The sequence below is a fragment of the Dermochelys coriacea genome, chromosome 17 (assembly GCF_009764565.3).
Source record: "Dermochelys coriacea isolate rDerCor1 chromosome 17, rDerCor1.pri.v4, whole genome shotgun sequence".
NCBI lineage: Eukaryota > Metazoa > Chordata > Testudines > Dermochelyidae > Dermochelys > Dermochelys coriacea.
The window spans coordinates 17,196,314-17,220,724 of record NC_050084.1 but is presented as its reverse complement, the minus strand read 5'-3'; the positions used below and the strand labels follow the sequence as shown (position 1 = coordinate 17,220,724).

Here is a 24,411-nt window from a genome sequence, read left to right as displayed (position 1 = left end):
CTTGGAATGGTCAGTATTAATTTTTAGAATTTTTGCAGGTCCCCACTTTCTGCACTCAAAGTGCCAGAGTGGGGAATCAGCCCTGACACCATCCCTCTTACTTTCACAGGGCTCTGGCATTGGAGCCCCTGGCCGAAGGTGATCCCCTCATTTAGGACAGGTTAAGCGCAGTCCTGCTTCCCTGTACTTCCCCAATAATTACAACATTTTGGTAACAGCATTTCACTACCCCTGCATTCAGTACTAAAGTGATTTTTAACCAACACCCACCAAAATTGATTACTTTGACACTGCTCTATGTGCTGAATATCTAAGCAGAGCAGGAGCAAACTGTATTTACATAAACACATCCAAGTCTCTCCCTCTCCCAGCTAGTTGTCCGGGAAGTCTTCATTCAGACCCTGCTTACACTATGTAAATAGGTTTTTACTATTGAAAGATACAAACAAGAATCTAGTAGACAGTGTAGTAGCATATCACATTAGTAAATCCCTAACAATGCTTATTTATCACTATGGTATTTAAAATTCTACAGCCATAGAAATACTGAGATTGTATGAGATGACTAAATGCAGACAAACAATATGATAACCTGGAATGATACAGTACTCCAGAAATGAGACTAGTTACCGTGGATTGCTTTTAGGTCCCTCTAGTGATGTCTTCCTGTGTAGACCTGATCTAAGGGAAAATGGGGGCGCAAAAATATATTGTAGATAGAAAAGTGAGTTAAGTTTCAGAGCATGTGGGTTGCAGCCAAGGTGTTGATTTGTTTCCAGTCAGAATAGCACATTCTCAGAGACAGTTCTCAACTCCCTGGAGGAACAGATGAAGGAAGACTTCCTTTAAGCACTCAGAGAGTTTGAATGTATACCACATGCATATTTATATCTAGAATGATGTCTACGGACTGTTCATGTTAATGGTTGTTTGCTTGTAAGTGATAGCAATGCTGAAGACCTAGATATGTATCTGTGGTTTATACTGTAGACCATTTTCTTCAAGGATCAATACAACTATTCATACAAAAAGAACAATAGGCAAAACAAAGCACTAAGAACCATGCAAGGAATTCTAAAAAGGTGCTATACCTTAGAGCCTGCTAGATGAAGACAGTAGTGGGGACTATATGAGTGTGTCACAGATTAATGTATTTATCTTCTCCTCACCCCTCTGAGAGTAGTACGGTTATTCTCATTTAACAGATGGGGACCAGAGGCACAGAGACTAAGTGACTTGCCCAAGATCAGACAATGTCTGTGGCAAAGCAGGGAATTGAATCATATTCCCAGGCTTGCACCATAACTTTTGGACCATTCTTCCCCTCTGTAAGTGACAGCTCTTGTGTTTATGGAATAAAATATATACCATAAATAGCTGCGTTCTAACTGGCTGTGGCTTTTCTAAACTTTATCAATCAATGACTTGGGTGTAGAAAATTGATGCTTCAGAAAAGAGCATAATCATGGTCAGTATAATGGTAAGAATAGAGTACACTAATCACTGGCCAAAACTTCCCTTTTCTTTTCACTCTCAAGCAGTAAATTGTAGGCTGCCCTCCATACTGGATATGGCTGCCTTCCAGTGATGCTGTATATAGCTTGTGTAGGAATTTGGGATGAAAAATGCTTTATGAATGTAAAAGAATCTCCAAAGGCAGATGTGTGCAATGGAATCATACCTAGTACAGGTGTGGTTGGTTACGTCTAATGTTACAAGAAGGCCTGGTGAAGAACTGCCAGAAGAACTTTCCTTGGTTAAACTATAGATGCCATGTATATGACACCACTTCCATGTTGGCTAGCTCTTCAGGGATGTTGTCAAACATTTCACTGTTTTTCTTGCTTGGAGTTCTGCCACTTAATGGTCTGCACCTGGAAAATTAAAATCTTTTTAGGGATTAAAACATTTTGGGAACACTACATGATATTGGTCTTGCCTTATACTTGCATTTACTTCAGGTATAATTAATGTTGGTTTAAACTCTTGCCACAATTATGTTATAACAAATATTGTTTACAGTTGCTTACCTACATAGTTCTATACAGAAGGCTCTATCCTCTACCCTTGCAGCCTCCTAACATTCTAGAGCAAGGGTTCTCAACCTTTTCTCCCTGAGGCCCCCTTCAATGTGCTATAAAAAGTCCAGGGCCCAGCGGGGGCTTCAAGGGTCTTGGGCATCTTCACCCCCTGACTTATCTCAGCAGACCACCCGCCTGTCTGGGTTGGGGGACGGGGTGCAACCAAAAATTATAACTCAACTGTGGGGGGCTTAACTCAAAAAGCTTGAAAACAGCTTTGGGCACAGGAAGGGGGTAGCTAGGGGCTGTGTGCAGGCAGGGGGGTAGCTGGGGCTCTGTGCGCAGGGGTGGCTGTGGATGCAAGGAGGGGGTAGCTAAGGGCTGGGTATAGGCAGGGGTAGCTCAGGGTGCAGGGAGGGTGTAAGAGAGGAATACTAGGGGCTGTGTGCTGGGAGAGCTCCCCTGTGGTCCCTGTTCCCAGAGGAGTCTGCCAGCCACGGAGCCGGGTCTCCCCACCCTGGCAGCTCTTACCGGCTGCCTCTGCAGGAGCAAAGGGGGCTGGGACTCCAGAGCTGAAGAGCAGCTTCAACCCGGGGCACCAGCAGGAGAGGAGGGAATGCTGCGGCTGCCTGCTCCATGGCACCAGCCAGAGCAGCAGCTGCCCCGCCCTGCCCAGTGTAACAGCAAAAACAGCAGCTGGCACATTTTCCCACCAATAGCAGTTACCCACTGAGCCTGCTCAGTTTGGGTGGGCATTGCTCAGTACAACCTAGTAGGAAATTCTGCCATGGGGAGCTGTTTGTGCCACTACATCAGTTCTAGCTTCCTGCCTCCGACCTGGCCAGGGGGCGGGGAGAGCAGTGGCGGCAGGTTTGCATCATTTTTGGATCCTAGAACGGGTCCAAATCCTGCCCCCTTACCACACCTGCCTTATAAGCTGATATATATTTTTTAAAATAATGTAAAAATGGACTGGAAACCGTAAATGCTTAACAATTTCCCTATATTGCACAATATCACTATTGTATGAAAAATGTATTTAACTAAGAATATCAACTTTATTTGTACTCTTCTGAATACAGAAACAACCAAGCGCTCTTGAATCAATAACCCTCAAAAGCAAAATGCTCTGTCTAATTCGCTATTACACTCCAACCATGTAAATCTTGACAGCCAAGACTGATGAAAACTTCTTTTCTGATCTTTTAGATTTCCCAGATCTTTCTTTTGTCTAACTTCAGTTTGCAAGCTGGGTGTTGAAAATGAGGCCGTCACTTGATGAATTACCCTTTTGTTCTTTTTCTCTGGGTAACTTTATTAAGAACTTATCCATTGTTGATTATTACTACACAAAATTAATGGGGTGGGGCTAAGGGGTTTGGAGTGTGGGAAGAGGCTGAGTGTAGGGCAGAGGGTTGAGGTGCAGGGGTGAGGGCTGCAGTGTGGAGCCAGGGATGTTGGGTTCACAGTGCAGGAGTGGGCAGAGGGTTGGGGTCAGGAAGGTGAGGGCTCCGGCTGGGGGTGCAGGCTCTGGCGGGGGGGGCTGGGCCAGGGATGAGGAGTTGAGAATCCCTGGTTGAGAATCGCTGTTCTAGAGGGCAGCCTGTATTTTTATGATTATGATAATTTGGTAATTTAACATTAGTCATGTTAAGTAACTCCTTATCTGTTGTTGCATCTTAATTAAGAGAGAACCCAATGGATAAGTGACCAAGACTGCAGTGATCTCTAAATGGTCCTTCCAAGGTTTAGTCTCTCACCTGGTACAAAAATGGTCCAAACAAAGATTAAGCAGTATTGTTAAGACATTCAATGCTGTGGCTTTCCACGTGAGTTTCACAACTATATTTTGAAACTTTGATTTGTGATGAGAGGGCATCCTTACAGTTTTCAGAAATGGATTTGTTTTTATTTCAGCGAGCTATGTGAATACCAGATAAATGGTTGTCCTAGGTTGAAAAATGTTACCAGTGCTGTCTTGCAAAATGGGGAGACCCATGAAGACCAGCTACATTGGTTATCAAAATAATATCCTTAGGCATAGTAGATATTGGCCAACTTTTACTATCTTACATAAATTATAATTTGTTCTTATTGTATGCTTGAATGAATCCCAGTTAGAACAGAAAGCAGAATTCCAGCTAGATGGAACTTCCTCCTTCAGCTGAAGTTATGGCAAAATGCTCTCACTGCAAATCAGTCAAGATTTTTCTTGCTGGGGAAAAAGGCTAGTGGGACTGTGTTGGGAGCTTGCCTGTGTTAAATGTGGGTGGGAGGGAATTCAGAGAAACTTTAGTGCTAAACACATGTAACTCCACTGAAGTCAGAGTTGTAGGGTGTAGTTAAGAAGTATCGTTTGTGGCTTATTCAGATAAGGCTGCAGTATAAAGTTTTGGCAAAGTCACATTTTAGTTCTCTTTCCCTTGGCAATAGTAGATGGGTCTGAAATAAATCCTCTGGTCTAAACATCCCCTTAACTCTGTCGAAGCTTGTCTCTACCTATAGTTTAGGCCCATCTCCTTGATATGTACAAATAACTCATGCACACTAGAAAGTTTACAAAAAAATTATCTACTGGAAATACAGAACCAAATCTCGTTCCATCTGGCATTTGTGTAATGCCAGTGAAGTCAGTGGGATTGATGAATCTAATGGAGGAGAAATTGTCCCACAATAGAGCATGGTGAAAATAAACAAGGATGGGATGGCTAAAAATTCGTAATCGTGCTCACAAAATGTGAAGGTTGGTTTGATGAGGATATTTTCCCCATATATGTCAGTACTAAAGACCACTCTGACTTCTTGTCTTATCAGAACATTTTTATAAAAAGTTGAAGTGAGCTGTAGCTCACGAAAGCTTATGCTCAAATAAATTTGTTAGTCTCTAAGATGCCACAAGTACTCCTTTTCTTTTTGCGGATACAGACTAACACGGCTGCTACTCTGAAACTTATAAAAAGATGTTACTTGTGAAGTTTACTTTGCTTATAAGACTAACTTGAAATAAGTCTGCTAGCTTGCACAATGCAGACCCTCACACATCTTCATTTCATGCTACAATAGGAAAGCAGAGCCAAATCAACTAGGACTTGAATGAACTGAAACAGTGGTTCCCAAAACGTCACTCCTGGTCTGCAGGGTACTTGCTGGTAGTCTGATCATGTTGTGCTGGTTCTCAATTTTCAGCTGCTAAATTCCATTTTTAAAAGTTAAATATTTTCCTAGTACTACTTTTCCATGTAAACAACTACTGCAATTACCATTAGAATTATTAGATGAAACCATTATTTCATCACCAGTGAGTAGTCCAATGTTAGATATCAGTGTAGGATAAATTTGGCAAGCTATGAGTCCAGAGGTTCTCAAACTTTTGTAGCCACACCTTCATGATGGCACAAACCACATCCCTCACAATACCTATTCCAATGTGACTAAAATCCTGAAAGATGTACGTAAGTCAGAAGGACACCTGAATGCCAGAAAGATGTACACAAATTGTACTCCAGTCACCTTGGAGATGTACTCCGGTCACCTTGGTGTATTACAATATGGCCTCTTGCTAGAATTAGAGAGGCTATTGGCATTCTGCACGATAGTGCTTCTGAAGTCCCAAATCACTGTCACTTTCATACCATTTCACATTGCAGACTTCTGTAACTTTCTGTCCCTCTTAATTGCCACATCTGTCATTGCTAGATGTTGGTTCAAATAGCAAATCAAATTTCCGTCTCTTCAGATATGCATCAGATTCTAATGTTTGGATCCAAAACAGCTCCAGTGTTCTTGGTGCTGAGTTGGATCCAAAATTGGAAGGACTCTATTTTCTAAATGTGGTTCAAATACAGATCAAGGTGACATCTCAAAAATCTTGGCTGTGGAACCCAAATCTTCATGTAAATCGGATCAGATTCAAACACTGCCTCTTTGGCTCACTTGTGGTTGTTACTGCTTTCCATATATCACCTTCCTATTGAACCTTTCATGTTAATTCCCCCCACTCACCTCATGTACTAGGCTGCCTTTTCCCCCGAGTTGCATCTCGCCTCATCTTCAGTTCTTGCCATGCAGTGAACTCTTGAGTTTGGTCACACTGCCACTCACATTGCAGGTAATTGCAGCAGAATACTAAGATTCAGATTTAAAAATCAGGTAATCTCTTTACACAACTAAGCTTCTATCCCATTGTTATCAAATGTGTTGTAAAATTAAACACCTCAGTACTGCAAGCTTGATTCTCGTCTGCCCTTGGATTCACATGCACAACTCTAACTTTTCTTGTTGTAGCTGTGGGAAGGAGGTTATAAGGAGCATATGTCTTCTTTCTTCTTGCAAACCGAAGAGATGGATCCATTCCTAGCCCTTCAGTGCCAGTTCTGCTACAGATTTTGCTGCTTGATCCTGAGTGAGTCAGTTAACCTCTGTCTTGGGATCTGTGCAGTGGAGGTGATTTGGAGCTCGGTGAATACAGCAAAAACTCTCAAGTTTGTTTGTGATTTGAAACAAACTGGCTCTTTTGGGTTACCTTTCTGAGACTGTCCTGGCAAACTGGCTTACCTTCAAGACTGATCACAGAAACAGCAAGCTTTAAGCTAATATTGCAGAGTATTTGGCCCTAAGAAGGTAAATGTAGACAAAAATATATTCAAAAGCATTGATAGTAAATGGTGGAAAATCATTTCAAGCAAAACCGGTGTCTTTACATCAGTTTTCTATAAACTCTCCTCTCTAGGTCTCCAGGCATGTCATGTCTGAGAGCAGCCTTTTAACTGGATTTAATGAAGCTGACAGAAATACACTGCTAGTTGCTATAGTGTGAGTCTTCCACAAATCTTAGCTGGCTAATTTAGCATTTTTTCGTGGGCTTACCACCTCTTCATCAGCTGCCTCCTGTTACACCAGTGTTCTCTTTCTTCCTAATACGAGTGGCAGTGCAATCTAGTGTTGTGGTCAGGTGCAGATAGGGACTTGAAGGTCTCAGGCTGTGTAGCTTGGTACTCTGAGAAAGTGCAACACAAAGATCCAACAGAACTGCTGGTCAGATGTTAAGTGGATGCCAGGGTGGGTAGGACACTTTTTCAGTGAGTAGTATCCAAGCTGAACTCAGTCATTTAATCACTCCAGGTAAAACAAACCGACTTCCTAAGTGCATAAAGCTTCTACGGCTTGGCCAGCTGCGTAGCAGGAGACCTGGTCTAGCTATTACCACATATTGCATATATTCTTCTGGAGATTCTCAATTGTGTCTGCCAGGTTCAAAATAGTGTAAGAAAGTATCTAGCTGCAGGTGTGGATTAATGCCTACAGCCTAGAATAAACAGGTTCTAACTCTCTGCTGCCATAGAAGATTTAATGGCTGGTGACTCTTTTGCGTGACACAGCTATTTAAGTTTTAACTCCCAAATGGAGAGTAAAACAAGGGGGGCAGGTATGATAGTGGGTAAGGAACTATGTATTTGCATTATATTAGTACCTAGGAGTCTTGTTGTGTCAGGTAATGCACAAACATAGTAGAGAATCTGTTCCAGAACTTTCACTCTGTATTTGTGGTTAAGTGAGATGTGTGAATGAGAAAGACAAATAAGGAGAGGGCATGACTAGGTACAAGTGAATCTGTTGTATAACAAGCAGTTGTATTGCGTAGCCATTATCAGATGGCAGCATTTTGTAGGCATCATAGCAGAGGTCAGTCATGAGGTGATCATTTAATTTGGGGATTTATTTTTTTTTAAATGGAGTTTTCCCCATGCCTAATGGGAGCATGTGAGAACATAAAAGTCTTCGTGGGAGAAATACTAATGGGCAGTATAGGCTGGCATCTTTGGTAGAGCAAATATGATGGCTGTCATGTCCCGAAAAACTGATAGGGTGAGGCTAAACCTTGAAGGGCCACAAACTTAGGGCTGACATTGGAAAAGAGGAGTGGATGGAGGGATCTGAGGGCGTGTGAGATCCGAATAGCAGCAATTTAAGTGGAAGGTAGCAGAGCTGAGATGCAAGATGAGGGCCAGGATGAGAGATTTTGGTGGAGTGGAGAGAGGAAAGGCCAGATCCATAGAATTGTAATAGAAATAAGTAATAAGAATTAGATATGGCCTGGATGTGTGAGCCTAATGAGAGGGCAGTGTCAAAGATGATCCCTAGATTATAGGCCCAATGTGCTCTGGGCTACTTTCCATGGGAGAGCTTGCTTGGTAATTTGGAGTTTTTTCTAGCTAGGTTGTGAGGGAGAAAGAGGTTTTATCAATATGCAGATTGAGTGATTTCTTGCCTAGGTGATTAACAGTACTCTCATTTAGCCATTGTAGTTTCTATTCTTGGGGAGAGGAGTTTATGACCTTGGCTGATTTGTGGGTCCCTAGATTGTGTCTCACATGGTGTGAACCATTTTTTATTTACTTCTAGATGGCTCAGGCTCCTATTTTGGGATAAGTAGAGATGGACAGCATTTCTAATTTCTTGAGGGCCAGAAGGAGTTAGTAGTTATTGGTCCTCCAAGGCATATCTCTTCTATATATCTCTTACATGAGGTACTTGGCAACAAGTGCAGTAGCTGATGTTCAGAATCCTGTGACAATGCAGGACATACCCTGGAGCCAACAGAACCTGAAGTTGTGTGAGTGTGGGAGGGGGTCCCAAGGAAGAGGGGATTTAGACTATCAGAAGTGGAGGTGGGTCCTGAGTAGCCTTCCATTCAGTGCCTGCTCCTGAAGCACAGACGACGCGATTGGGTAACAAATTGGGTAGGGTGGGGCAGTGTCTCTATACGCTTAATAGAGCAATAGATCCATCTTGCCCTTGTTTTGAAGGGATGCTTAAAAGAAAAACAATGGATAGCTAAAACTGTGAAGGAATTTTCATTTTTAAATTTTGGTTAACTGCATATGTTCTTTGCTTTGCTTAGCTTAAACAGTGAAACTCAACTGGTCTGTTTCACTTCCTGTTTACAATCAGCCTCACTTTCTGGTTAAGTACTAGAACAATGGTGCTCTTTGACTTTCCAACACCCGAGGACAATATTTTTAATAACACTTTTGAAAATCCTTAAACTAACTTAAACACTTGTAATATTAGGCCCAAAACATAAGCTGCATTAAAAAAACAAAACCTAGTGAAACCTAAATTACTAAAGTGTTGCTTTAAAGGAGAAACTTAGCTATTGAAAACATAACTATGGCTGCATCCAAACTTCTAACACTCCCAAAGATACTATTTCACTGGCCGTAATGTTCAGTGTCTGAGTTTAGTTGAATAATGACAGGTTTCAGAGTAGCAGCCTTGTTAGTCTGTATCCGAAGAAGTGAGCTGTAGCTCACAAAAGCTTATTCTCAAATAAATTTGTTAGTCTCTAAGGTGCCACAAGTACTCCTTTTCTTTTAGTTGAATAATGCTAGGGCAGATTAACAGTCATTGTTTCTGAGTGTTACAATCTTTAAAAAGTGTATACTTATTAATAGTGAAGCTGGCCCACAGCAGCCCATTGTGTGACTGAAGCATGAAGGTGATATGAAATACAACAAGAAAAGGAGTACTTGTGGCACCTTAGAGACTAACAAATTTATTAGAGCATAAGCTTTCGTGAGCTACAGCTCACTTCATCGGATGCATTTGGTGGGGAAAAAAAGTTTTTTTTGTTTTTTTTCCCCACCAAATGCATCCGATGAAGTGAGCTGTAGCTCACGAAAGCTTATGCTCTAATAAATTTGTTAGTCTCTAAGGTGCCACAAGTACTCCTTTTCTTTTTGCGAATACAGACTAACACGGCTGCTACTCTGAAATACAACAGGAACCTTGGAAGAGGCATTCCATATCGTATGCTGCTTTTTTGTACTTCAGTGACATCTGGTGGCCCACTATCCTATTGATTTAAACTACACTAATTATTGTAATAACTATTTCCTAGGAAAACAAACAAACTAAAAGTATATTGGTGTTCATTCACACGTATTCAGGATTGAAATCAGAGCACCCCCTTCAATTTCCTTAAAACTTAACTCTGTTGAAAGATTAATTACTGAAATCAAAACAGCAATCTGTCTAGTTTAGGAATACTTAGATATGCAAGCTCAGTTTAAGAATTGCTATCTCCAGCCTAATTACCAACAATGGTAGCTTACTTTAATTGCAACAAGGTTCTCTCACCCTTTATTTTTCCCAGGTATTTGTAGCCAAAAGGAATGTGACCGCTTGTATGCACTAAAATATAGTTAATCCTTTAGTTACTGGACTAAATGTTCTCCGAACCCAGTTGGGTGACATGTGAAACAGAATACTTGTGGCAAAATTAAGCTATTCTACTTGTCATATGCAGTTGGTACAGACAGACAGTACTGGAGAAATGTCATGAATTAGGTTTTGGAAGAACTATGAACAAATGAGTTTTTAGAGTATATCTATTGAAAAGATGTTTGGTATGTAATTAAAATGTTCTTCCTTTAGTTTTTGCAAAACTAAAATTTTGCTTATATTTCACTAGGGGCAGAATCAAACCCTCTGGTTCACGGAGAGCCAGATCTTCAAGAAAGCAAGACCATAATATTGCAGTTTTTGTCCACTTGCAATTGGGGTCAGATTGTCAAAGGAATTCAGCATGCTAGGTGCTGATTGTCAAAAAAATCTGGCCCCAAATGGGAGATACTGAATGCTTAAAAATGTGACCCTACTGCTCTGTCTCTATGCACAACTCACCTATGATGTCATTAGCCATTGCTCCTGGAATAGAGTTGAAGTGTCTGCCTCGCTGTTGCACATAGGGCCAGACACTACACTGTTAATTCACACATTACTCATGCTGCAGTCTATTAAGGGAGTTTAAAGATGCTACCACCTGAAGTTGGTAATGTGTGAGAGTGACTCACAAGACATGTGTGACAAGTTACCATTTTTTCTCTAAAACTTAGATTTGACCAGTCTGTGTTCACAGAATGTTTTTCTGCAGTAGTTTCTAGAGATTTGCTAAAATAACTTCAGAAGGCAAACGCTAACTTCTAAAACAAGCACTTCAGCGAGTCGTCGCAAGCACTTCACCATGAATATGGTCTAGCAATTGACATTCCATTAGAATACTCAAACAGTAATTACAGTACCATTGTAACATCAAGTATAGTTGGCCTGTGTATGATAAAGTCTTTATGTCTCCTGTACAAGGAAAATAAGTGTCCTTGAGCTTTTTCCCCCTGTTTATCCTAAAACTTCGCTTAACTACATCACAACAATTCACAACTTGGATTTTGTTTAGTAAGCAGGTCACTGACTCTTGTGTTCTGCAATACTCAAGTATCTGTGACCAGAAGCTTCACAGGAAATCACAATATCGCAGATGCTGCTGCACTGTGATTTTCAAATCTCTCTTTAGTGTTGTATTTGTGATGCTCAAAATTAAGCCTAAAAATAAGCTTGGAAAGACCACGGTCCACTGCCTGATTAGAGGAGGAAACCCATCGTGGTGGTGATTCCTGCCTAATCCTCTCAGAGCCCTTTTCAGTACTCAAATTTTGAAATGAAATTCGTCCATGATTTTTGGCAATATGCAAGGAGAGACAAGGAAGTTCCTTACTTATTCCCCCCCAAATATGCTCAAGCGTTCAGTTTCTGTCAGCAAAAATCCCTATAGTAAAACATTCTGAGATTACACTGGTAGATCAAATAATTATCCACTTTCCCTTAATCCTGAGTCATGTGGAGTCTGGTAGCAATATCTGAGATATGTGATCCGAATCAGTATCAGAGCATCAAGATCTTTTAATGTATTGCAACACCCCTGTGAGCAAGGCAGTGCTATTATCCCCTTGTTACAGATGGGAACTGAGGCAGAGACTAAGCTCACACGGGAAGTCCGTAGTAGAGCAAAGACTTGTAGCCAGGTTTCCCAAGGCCTAGGCTAGTACCCTAGTCACTGGATCATCCTGTCTCTCCTCCTTTTCCCCCTCTGCCAAAGAGGCCATCTTTGGTTTAAAGAGTCTCCTTGAGTCCTGGCACCTGGGAAAGGTTATTATTAAGATCTTCTCCATTCACTCTTTGAGGCCTTCACAGAATTCTGTAGTATTTTTTCTTCATGCACAATGGATTATCTTGTATTTACCTTGTCCAATCTTACCTTGAGTGCAAGGTAGAATATATTTTGCAACTTAAATTTCTCAGTAAAGCCCCCAGGGCTGGATCTCCTTTTCCTGCAGAAGCTCTAACATGGGCACCTTAATTTTCAGTGCAAGTGGCTAGATTTGTGGGAGGATCGTCATTTCAGGAAATGACTACACTGGGTGAAGTTCCTCATAACTTGATTGCAAAATTGAGACTTCACTTAATGCGCTTAGGAAAGACTTTGAAACTTGCCTTTATGCACGGTGGATCATGCAGAACTCTGTGCTAGAGGGGTCCAGTGGAATGAATGAGTTCACAGGCCTTCAGTCCCAGGAGCCCCCTGGCTCACAGAGTTATGGGGCTACTGCACCAACTACAAGTACTTCTCAGTTCTTACAGACACCAAGGAATGTTTCAGCAAAGAGATCTTACCTAGCAGTTGGTGTGCTGTGCTATATTAACTTACTTAACTACATGGATTGGTTTATTGTACCAGGTAAGACTCTTCTTTCTCTTTCTTAGAAAGAACAAACTATAGTTCTCAGCAATTCTGTTCACCCCACAGTTAACGGGGAAACCTCTGTCTTAAAGCTGATTATCTGTGTAAAAAAAAGTAATTTATTCAGAAACACAGACTGTTTAACACTTGTTTGCTTTGGTCCGTTGGTCACACTTTCTGTCAAAGTGCCATTTATAGATTTTAATAATTGTTAAAGGTCCATAAACTTTTAAGCAACCTCCAACTATTCATGTCTATAACATGCATTAATCATTTATTAACCCTTAAACCATTTATAAATGGAACTCGGGTATAAAGTGCAACTGATCTGGTTATAAGTAATGACTTTCCAGAGCTTTGACAAAGATGCTTTCCTGGGGCTGTAGACAGGCAGCTCACAACATCTACCTCCAGTAGGCTTTTCTCCCATCTGCCTGGAAGTGAGTGGGGGATTACTGCCCTCTTTGCTTGCTTTAGACAGTGCTCCCATTGGAACTAGTGAGCCTTGCTTGAAAAAGGACTAATGATGAGATCATCCCTTTTCAGAGTAGCAGCCGTGTTAGTCTGTATTCGCAAAAAGAAAAGGAGTACTTGTGGCACCTTAGAGACTAACAAATTTATTAGAGCATAAGCTCACGAAAGCTTATGCTCTAATAAATTTGTTAGTCTCTAAGGTGCCACAAGTACTCCTTTTCTTTTTGAGATCATCCCTGACTCTCTTGTTTTATGGAGAGGATTAAAGGAGCAAAAAACCTACTCTTTTGGCCAAAATTTTGTCCGGGAAAGGCTGGTTTTATCTTCTGGCCCAGTGGAAACTATGTGATCCCTGCAGTTAGGAGTTTCACATAACTTCTGGAGGAGTTGAGGCTAGAGGAGACCCATTCTCCATTTCATTGCCCTTCAGAATCGCGTATAGTTCTCTGAATAAGCTCATGCTGACTTAGGAGGATGGTGTTAACTGAAATATGTTTCAATTCTCAGAGCTGTATATCTCCTTTTGTTTGCCAGTTAAAATGACTACTTATGCAGTATAGCAATATCCTGTACATCAGCTTGAAGTCAAGCTGTAGTGCAGAATTCTTGCATCAGCTACCTTCCTTTTTAACTCTTCTATCTCTTTGGATGTCAGAACCCTTAAGTAAAAGGTACGTCTACACAGCCCATGACAGCGAGCCTCCCAGTGTGGTTTGGCACACTTTGGCTACCAGGGTTTGCACTGATGCTCTAAAAATAGCTCTGTCAACAGCATGGGAAGTTGCGCTCAGGCTGGAGCTCAGGCTCTGAAGCCTAGGGAAGGGCGGGTGGGCTTCAGAGCCTGAGCTTCAGCCTGAGCCACAACTTCCCATGCTGTTGACAGAGCTATTTTTAGAGTACTATTGTGAGTCCTGCTAGCCCAAGTCTATGTAGGCATACTCAAAGTGTCTGGCTTTTAATAAGTTTGAACAGGGAAGTAGGGGAGGTGTGTGCATCAACTTGCAAGGGTATTGAAGGCTCTAAAGAAGTTGTGGTTTTCTGTTGCTAACACTTCTCTTAAAGATACAATCTGCTTTGCTCTGACCCCCAGCCATAAGAGACCTTTTGTCTGTGTGCATCTAATTATATGAGGGGAAAGGATAGAATAGAATCTGTCAAATGTTTCTTCAAGTGTTGATAATTACGGTCATTTGAACTTTGCCCCTCTTGTTTGTAATCCCATTGCTGGGGGTTAAGGTCAATACTTTCCAACTTGGTTCCCACTAAAAGTTATACACCTAAATAACTGGCCTGAATTTCAGAGGTGCCGATCATCTTTGGCTCCTATTGACTTGTGTGGCTTGGTATGTGAAAGCTAGAGAATTATTTAGGTGGATAATTTTAGGTAGCATTCAAACTGAAAAATTTTTAGCCTGGGTTGGAATGCTCAATTTGCATGTGTGGAGAATTCTACTTGCAATTCCAGTTGCAGTTTTACTTTGATATCGTAGTTTCTGCATTTCCTATTGATCAGTGGTGCTGTGCATTGATAAATAGCTACCCAGTTCTACTCTAGAGGCATGGATAAAAGGGTTTAGTTTGATTGATTTCTAGTGTGATAAAATCTTGACCATTAAAAGTCTGTTTCAATCATGGAAATAACTTCAGGTTTTAAGTGTGGTTCTGCTCTGAAAAGTGACTAAAAATGTCACTGGAGTTTCATGTGTTGTACATCAATGTTTGTTTTGTTTTTTTCTCATTCTAAGCCCTGCAAATTTATCCTGGAATATGAAAATGAAAGTCAGAAGGTCTACACAATCTCTAAAAGCAAAGGGTTTGGAGGCAAAGTTCTGCCTTCAATTACACCTGTGTTTTCTGTAATGAAGGCACAGGGATTGTACACATGACATGTACACATGATTGCAGAAACTGACTGGTGAAGGAAAATAGACTCTCCAGTCGCTGAGGGAGATTGCAAGAGTAGTAGACTACAAAAAATAATCTGTTGCTTGTACGTGAAGAATATAATCAGAAGAAATTAAGAATCAAATATGGAATCTCAGTGTTGCTGCTAGTCTCATTTCAAAGTCACTTTAATCAGTCATCAGAGAAGGCCACATTCAACAGTTGCTTGTCTATCACACTATTGGAGATTAGAGAGTGGCACCATGTCGCCTCATTAAAATTCTTTAAATTCCTTTTTCAAAACCAGAAAAATAAACTAAACCAAGTAATACAAGAAGTAAGAAATTGATAAAATATCCTTTATTATAGTCAGACTAAAGGAATACAAATACATCCTTGTTTCTTTGTTGTTTAAGCCTCTGCTATCTATTTTAAATTTTGTCTCGGAAAGGGCTGGTGGGTGATTAAAAGATAAGTGTGTGCTAGCTACAAATGCAGCCTAAAAATAATGATGGTCATGATATTGTGTAAATGTCATGTTTTATCACAACTGCATTAATACATCCATATTATGTCGAATCCCAGTGGTTTTTCCCTGATATAAAGTCAAACAGTTCTGAAAGAAACTAACATTTCTTTCAATAATTTTTAATAAGCTGGAAGTTCAAATTTTGCCACTGTCTTAATTAATTAAGAGGAAGTGAGGAAGAACATCAACCAGCTCTTCACACTGTTATATAAACCAGATGCAGAAATATCAAATAATTCTTTATCACTGCAAGCTTGTAGTGTTTGTCAGTGTTATAGGGATCACAAAAATCCTTTGTCTCAAAATTCGTCTCCTACATGTGTCTCAGTTTGCCCCAACAAAGTGGGTACAAAACATCAAGCTCTTGTCAGGATAACAGTCTTTCCAAATGGTGAAAACCATTTTTAGAGAACTATTATACCAATCACTAATGTTTATTTCTTTTAGCCTTCAACTTGTAATAAGGACTATTATAACCATTGATACTCTTTGGAGAGAGACAGAAATCAGAGCAACTCTGCACACTGGAAATGTTAAAACTGATCCTTAGCAGAATTTTAGAATTAACTTTTGCTTATCCTAAACATTTCAGGATCTCTAGCTTCATGCTAAAAGCCCACTAAATTAAAGTACCGTCTATTCTATTTTATTTCCCATTGTGTCCGTCTAAACCAGTGCTTTCCAAACTTGGTTCGTGGCTTGTTCATGATAAGCCCCTGGCAGGCCATGAGACACTTTGTTTACCTGAGCGTCCGCATGTACGGCCGCTCCCAGCTCCCAGTGGCTGCGGTTTGCCGTTCCCGGCCAATGGGAGCTGCAGGAAGCAAACCAAGTTTGGGAACCACTGGTCTAAACCTTGAATTGTAAACTGTTTATACATCACTCTGCACGCACATGGCTCTGTAGAAATTAGATGGAAATCATGGCTGAGTTGTGTCTTGCAAGATCTCCGCAGTAGGATGACTATGAATGGCCTGAAGAAAGTGATGGAAACTTCACAGTAACTAATTTATTAATGTATACAAGATGCTATGGAAGGTTTAAAGATTACAGCCCCCATGAAAATTAATGGGCCAAACTCACCACCTCTGTGCAATCCCTTGACTTGAAGTGAGTCTTCAGGCTAGCAAATGAGAAAAATGGCAACTACTGAGGAATGGTACACTCTGCTATAGATCTATAATTATGAGATTTCTCTTCGTTGCAGGGGTGCTGGTAGATATAAAGAAGTACTTCAACATCAGTGATGGCAGTGCAGGCTTACTGCAGACAGGTAAAGAGATGTCACACTACTGGGAGCAGCTTAGCCTGCTCCACATCCATGTTGCCTGTCTCTAAAATGAAGTCTAGTTCTTCCCTGCTCCTTATTTTTTTGCAGTTCCCCACTGTTCTGTTGATTTCGGCTTTGATCTTTAAAATGTTTGGTCAGTTTAGTCACAAATACAAGACTGAAAGGCACTGGCTAAAGTCTGACCAAGCCTGCAGCCTTCCTGGAGTAAAGAAAGTCCTGGCCTGTTTGTGGTCATCACTTAGGGTGACCAGATATCCCGATTTTATAGGGACAGTCCCAGTGTTTGGGACTTTTTCTTATATACGCACCTATTACCTCCCACCCCCTGTCCAGATTTTTCACATTTGCTATCTGGTCACTAAAGTTCCTATGGCACTTAAATCATAAGAATTGAGGGGGGTTAAACTTGGTTTCTCACCTAAATTCCAACTTGGGCAATAGAATTCTGCATATAAAAATTCTCCTTGAGGTTACCATTGGGAAATATATTTGCTTCCTGCCCTGAACACAACAGGTAAAATTCTAACCTAGTTAAATCCATTGACTCCAGGATATAAATAGAGCAGGCTAACCAATTAAATAGCTCTTTTTTCCATAAAGCAATTGGCTTGAGTGAAAGTTCTACATAAAGTGGTCATTGTGTGTAATCCCTTTGTTTTACTTTTAACTGTTGGGTATCTTTCGGACTCTGTAAAATGATCAGTTCCAGAATTAGAACTCTTTAACTGAATTCAATAGTATTTAAGGGTGTACTCCCTTTTAGAGCATGCTTTGGGAATAACCAGTCCATTCTGGATGGTGACATGACCTAGTAAGCTGGGTTGACTGTCTGAACTGTAGCTGCAGAGTCTGGAGGCGCAACCTTAAGCTGAATTTTCAGTGTCCTCCATGGTCTATTGAGGTACTTGGGGGGAGTGTCTTTCAGCTATGTATATAAAATAGTAACTTAATAACACATTTCATCCAGTTTATTGCTTTAAACATCTATTTTACTGTTCATGGGTTCTGTCATCTCCATCCGTAATCTTTGATAGCTAGAAAAGCCATTGCCTCAGACAGAATGAATAAATCCAAACATCTTGTAACTAGAGAAGAGCCAGGAATATACAAATGCGAATTGTTTGGATCTGGAGGGTTGGCTCAGAGCTCTCTACTCATGAATTGCACTTCTGCAACCTCAAAATTGGGCATTCAGCCTAATAAGTAGCACATGTCAAGTATCAGAGGGGTAGCTGTGTTAGTCTGATTCCACAAAAACAACGAGGAGTCCAGTGGCACCTTAAAGACTAACGGATTACTAACAGTAGCACATGGTATCCCTCTCTGGGGAGCTAGGGGAGCCATAAGAATAATATGACTAGCATTAGAAAAGGAGTACTTGTGGCACCTTAGAGACTAACAAATTTATTAGAGCATAAGCTTTCGTGAGCTACAGCTCACTTCATCGGATGCATGACTAGCATTGTCACTGTTCTTGCTTTGTATTGCAGTCTTCATCTTATGTTTTTTGCTGTCTGCACCCTTCTTTGGATACCTTGGTGACCGGTACAACAGGAAAGTCATCCTCAGTGCTGGTATCTTCCTCTGGTCAGGTGTGACGTTAGGCAGCTCATTCGTCACTGAGTCGGTATGTCACTTGCTTATTTGGAATGGTACTTTGAGAAATCAGCTGCCTGAGTCTTTCAGTGACTCATGGAACGTTTGTTCTAATCATGTTATAGTTTGTAAAAGCTTTCAGGCTGCACCTTGGAACTTACTCCTTGAAACAGGAGTAAATGGGTTTTGTGCAGAAAAGCTCTACAGGGGATGATATCCTGTCCCTTCCAGGCCATAGAGCACCAGTGAAGCTATTCTACAGCTGCTGCTGTAGTATTCTTAGCTTTGTCCTTTCCCTCTTGCTGAGCATGTGCATTGGAGTGTAGGGGGTTGACTGGTGAATCTGTGGAACTACTGACCATGCCTTGCAATGCCCCCTGGTGACACCCCAAGAGTTCACCACATGCTGCTGCAGAAGGAAGCTTAAAAAGTACAGCTTTGTGGTGTGAGGGGCTGCAGGTGTAGGAGGAGACAGCACTCTGAAATCAATGGGAGTCATGAATGAATAAATGCCAAGCACTGCAGGATTTGGCCCAGTCACTTCAGCTGCCCTTCTTAGATCCTCCAGTTTGGTGAGGCTACCGTAGTAACCATAGGGGACTTAAAGTGTTCTCCCTGTTGTAAACACTGGTAACTGTAACAACCCTGGCAGAGGCAGCTAAGACCTTGTCTACACTAAGGGCTTGTCTTCACTACTGGCTAGATTGATGCGGCTGGCATCCATTTAGTAGCTCTGGTGAAGATGCGATAAGTTAATGTGAGAGCGCTCTCCTGTCAACTTCAATACTCCACCTCCCGAAGAGACGGAAGCTGTGTCGGCGGGAGAACATCTCCTGTCGACATAGTGCAGTTTAGACACTGCGGTAAGTCAATCTAAGTTACGTCGACTTAAGTTACATAATTTAACTCGCATAATTTAAGTCGACTTACATTACCCCCTTAGTTAGAGTAGACCAGGCCTTAAACTCCCATCCCATGAGAAACATGCTTCCTTAAGAGGTAGCTTCCTTTTAATGTGTGCTTTTTGAATCTTAATGCCTCTTCTGTCCCCAGTACTCCTGGATATTCTTCCTTTCACGAGGATTTGTTGGCATCGGCACAGCCAGTTACTCCACCATAGCGCCTACCATCATTGCAGACCTGTTTGAGGGGGACCAAAGGACCTGTATGTTGTCTGTCTTCTATATCTTCATCCCAGTTGGAAGGTTTGTCTGCTCACCAGTAACTGGCACTTCTTGGAGCACTTTCTGGAAAGAACTACAACACCTATGCCATAACTTGACTAAGCCATGTTGGTTTGTGCCTTAGACTAAGCTTTTTAGGGCAGGGTCTGTTACCTGTTTGGCACTCTTAAATAGAGCTGGTTGGATTTTTTCATGTTTACTTTTTCAATTAAAAATGCCTTTTAGACCAATCTTTTTTTCTTGTGGAAAACTGATTTTGTGGGAAAAATCGAAATTTTTAACAAAACAAAAGCAAACTGAAAAGCAGAATTTTTTTGGAATACCCAAAGCTCTTCAGCTTTTTGGTTTTTTCTTAAAAATATTGTCAAGAAGGGTGGGGGTTTTTTTTTGTTTTTTTATAATTTCCCATAAAAAACTTGCACTTTTAAAACAGCTCTACATATACAAAGAATAAGGTATTGAAAATATGGTTTGCTTTCTTAATACAAAAGTCCTCTGAGAGTGGGGAAATAATGGTCTTATAGATAAGCTGTCCAGAGTCCTACCGTGTGTTAGTGACAGTCAGGACTAGAGCTCAGTCTCCCAGTTAAAGTTAAAGGAAGGAACCATTGCAGAGCTTAATTCATATGGTTTACCCTAACAGGGTCTTGCAGTGAACCTGTGTGTGGGCTGCCTGGATTTGGATGCTTGGGTCTAATTACACAGAATAAATGTTTATTCCCAGGGGAAACACACCTTTATCTCAGGGGTGGGCAAACTTTTTGGCCCAAGGGTCACATGGGGGAATAGAAATTGTATGGTGGGCCATGAATGCTCACAAAATTGGGGTTGGGGTATGGGAGGGGGTGAGGGCTCTGGCTGGGGATGTGGGCTCTGGGGTGGGGCCAGAAATGAGGAGTTAGGGTGCATGAGGGAGCTCCAGACTTGGGCAGGGGGTTGGGGTGTGGGAAGGGGTACAAGCTCCAGCTCGGGGTGCAGGCTCTGGGGTGGGGCTCGGGATGAGAGGTTTGGGGTGCAGGAGGGTGCTCCAGGCTGGGATCGAGGGGTTCAGAGGGTGGGAGGGGGATCAGGGCTGGGGCAGGGGTGTGGGGAGAGGCTCAGAGATGCAGGTTCCAAGGGGCACTTACCTCAAGTAGCTCCCGGAAGCAGCAGCATGTCCCTTCTCCAGCTCCTACACAGAAGCTACCAGGTGGCTCTGCACGCTGCCCTGTCTGCAGGCACCGCCCCGAAGCTCCCATTGGAGCACCGGAGGGGGCCATTGGAGCATGTAGGAGCCAGAGCGGGGCCATGCCGCAGCTTCCGGGAGCCACGTGGTGCAGCCCCCGATCCTGCACCCCACTGGAGCACCAGAGTGGGGTAAGCCCCAGACCCTGCTCCCCAGTTGGAGCTCACGGACCAGCTTAAAACTGTTTGAAGGCTGTAGTTTGCCCACCCCTGTTCTATCTGATACACTGGATAATACTCTCCCCTACCTTGCTTCTTGGCCTTGCCACTACCTCCCTTCCTCCCCATTTACCATTACCTTCATGTTGGGAGGGTGGGCAAGCCAGAGACATCATCACATTGCTTCTGTGCCTTCGTGGGCCTGGGAAACCCTTTTCTAGGATAGTCTCAACAGGATTGAATAACTGCTCCCCAATCTTAACATTTTGTGTGGGGCTGCTGGATAAGGGCCAATCTCCCATTGTCCTCCAAATCTGTCCTCTGGGGGAAAGGTAACCTGACCACCTGTGATTCAACAGTAGGGACACGCAGAGTGTGTCTGTACTATGAAAAATCAGTACCTGTTTTTCAGTATCAGCATACTTGCATAAATATTAATGTAAATGTGGCTTGGATATTACCACCATTTCAAACCTGCTCTGAGCAAATTACAACGCCTAAACCCAACTAGTTTCTCTGGGAGCTACAATTGAATAGGCCTCACTGGTAGGAAATGCCCTCAAAAATGTTCCTCTATGCTCCTCTCTGTACAAATCCTACCCCTGCAGGGCCTTGGGGTCTCACTGCACCAATGGAAACTAATGTAGTCTTGGCATCACATTTTGTCTTTTACAGTGGTCTTGGTTATGTTCTGGCATCTAGTGTAACACAGGCTGCTGGCCACTGGCATTGGGCATTCAGGGTGAGTCCTTTCTCTCACTGCTCTGTACTGATCCGCTCTTTGTAAAATCCTGGTTTTGACTGGGATCCATATAGTCTATTGGGGTCTGTATCATTAGGATTTCAATCTCGTGTCACTGTGTCTCAACAAGAATGTTAAAAGGGTTTTAAAGAAAGAAAATATAAGAATGAATGGAGGGGAACATAGTTACCAACAGAGAAGAGAGTTGCAATCCTATGACCTTCCATTAAAGCCCCCCTTTCTTACGTGAATTCACTATTTAATGGAACTCTTTCTGGAGGATGAGTGGCGTTTTAGGGTTTCATGACTGTAACTGTGCTAAATGCAAGGATGGGTGAACTGCAGAGCTGCCATCCAGTCAATTTTTAGGTGGAACATTGGATCCTCCTTAGCTTCATAGGCACCCCTTAATTATAGACCCATTTGGAAGAGCTACAGTGGACTGATGGGTAGCTGGTGCTGGGCCTAGAGGCCTTTTCAAACAGAGGCACCTAAAAACTATAATGGTCATTACTTTGGTATAGAATCATGTCATTCTGCAGAGAAATTGTTACAAGAGGAACCAGTTTTGTGAAAATACTGCTGGAAATAACCCCTATTTCTCCCCTTGTATTAGTCATGTTGCCATGATGAATGCTCTGCCCTTGTAGGACATTTCACATCTTCAAAGCACTTGATAAATCTTCCTAACTCACCTGCAAAGTATGTCAGCTAGTATTAGTGGGGCAAAGAGGACATGGGGTTTGTCTTAGGGCTGCACAGAAAATGAGTAATAGCTGGGACTAGAACTCTGGAATACTTGACTTGGGACTACAAGTTCTTCTACATTATGCTACTCAAAATGTCCTGAATAACCCCCCTGCTGAGGTACTTGCAGGATTAGAAGTGTGCATGTGGGTGTGAATGCTTTTCTAGGTGCAGCAGGGATGCTATGGCTCCCATATCTGGTGACCCTCCTGCTCGAGATCCCAACATTGAATCGTGGGGATCCCTCCCCTTACGTTTTTCTCCAGGATCATGGGGAAGGTAACAGTACCTTCGCATAGGAGAATGCATAAGGGTTGGGGAACATACTGCATCTTTTCACCAACATCACCAAAAGGATTTCTCCCCTGAGAGAAAAGCTAATCATGTCTAGGAGATGCATGCAACTGGGTCTAGGCTTATCTGCAGCTTCCCTAAATGTAAATCTTTAGGAGCAATGTCATGACTTTTTTTTGCTATTAACTGACCTTCAGTATTAGAGGAAAAGTGACCATGACCTTACTCCAGTTTTGTCTCTACAGATAACTCCTTGTATGGGAGTGATAGCAGTGGCTCTTCTGATTCTACTGGTCCCTGATCCAACCCAGGATGCAGCTGAGAGACATGGAGGCCAGAGTATCACTAACACAACTCAGGGAGCAAATAAGAAGCCTGGTGCCCAGAGTACTGCCAGCACGACCTGGTGTGAAGATGTCAAATCCCTCAGCAAGAAGTAGGTGGCTATGGCTGCAAAGGCTACACCCCACCTCAAAAGGCTATTAAACCAATAGAGCAATTCCAAATTCAGAAAGCTGCCATATTCTACATGCAGGCCCTCTGCATCTATATGCTGTTGGGCATGTAAGATCACAGAGATGTCTGTAATGAATCCCCCTTCCTTAATTACTGATATACTTACTACCTGTGAGACTAAGAACTGATCTGCACTGGCCACAGCAAGATGCAAAGCAGCTAGTCTTTGGGACAGAGGGAACAGGAGTGTCTGGCTCACTTATTACTGGAGAGACCCTGTTAGAATTGCCTATCCAATTTAGAAATGGGCCTGAACTCTAGTACTCAGTCTAACTGCTACTGTCCTTCAGTTTGAATCCTGATCCAAACCTGCCGCCAAACTTAACCTCCCTGGGGCTCTATGTTGGGATTCAGTTCAGGGGTATAACTTCACAACTCTGGCCCATCCCTAGCATGTACAAATGTTTGTGGTCTCCATGAGGCTATCTGTTGCTGTGATTAGTTGGACTCAAATCAAATATAAATCCAGTGTAGAGGAACTCCTCACCTGCTTGTGGTAGACCAAACAGAATCCTATTCCTAGGTGTACAGCTGACGGGGCTGAGAGTTCACCCCAACAAACAAGGGGTGGTCCCAAGTGTTGGGTATTTTGACAATTAGGTTGCAACATCTTGAGTCATGGTACGAGGATGAACAACCAAAATGCTCCTTCAGATCCAAGCGAATGGAGCATGTTAGAGGGCAGAAAGAGCTGTGCTACAACCAGTTGATCCCAGTTCAAAGTAGCCTTTCGGGCCCTAGACTTTATGGTCTATAGCGTGCTTGGAGCTCTCAGATGACAGGAGATGCAGGAAAACGAGGTGTCTTTATAACAGGTCTGAGAGCTAATTAAACACCTGCCAATTAGGAACAGGCCAGATAATTCTACACTACTACTGTCTCACTGCTGCCTCATGTCTCACCGTTTGTCTTGTCTTTATGCTTTGACGATAAGCTCTCTGGAGCAGGGACTGTCTTTTGTTCTTTCGGCATATTGCCTAGTACAGAGGCGTCCGGTCCAAGACTGATGTTCCTAGGCACTACAATAATACAAATAACGGCAAGCAGCAATTCAAATGGCTGAATGCCCTGTGGGGCTTTCTAACAGAATCTGTCTCATTCCTAGTGTTCTGCAGCAGCAGGAGCAATGCGCTATTGCTAATAATTATTCAGCCCTGTGAATCTATAATGCCTT

General features: G+C 42.2%; 1 protein-coding gene across 1 annotated transcript in view; it reads left to right on the top strand.

Annotated features, from left to right (window-relative positions):
• The first annotated feature begins 12,302 nt into the window (after positions 1–12,302).
• SPNS3 (sphingolipid transporter 3 (putative)) overlaps positions 12,303–24,411 on the top strand; it is a 49,334-nt gene continuing 37,225 nt past the window's right edge. Inside the window, exons 1-6 of the mRNA XM_038375725.2 lie at positions 12,303–12,594; positions 16,692–16,757; positions 18,266–18,402; positions 19,425–19,576; positions 21,614–21,680; positions 22,967–23,157. Coding sequence (XP_038231653.1) covers positions 12,369–12,594; positions 16,692–16,757; positions 18,266–18,402; positions 19,425–19,576; positions 21,614–21,680; positions 22,967–23,157 — 839 coding nt within the window. The 5' untranslated portion in view covers positions 12,303–12,368. The remainder of the gene's footprint in view (positions 12,595–16,691; positions 16,758–18,265; positions 18,403–19,424; positions 19,577–21,613; positions 21,681–22,966; positions 23,158–24,411) is intronic.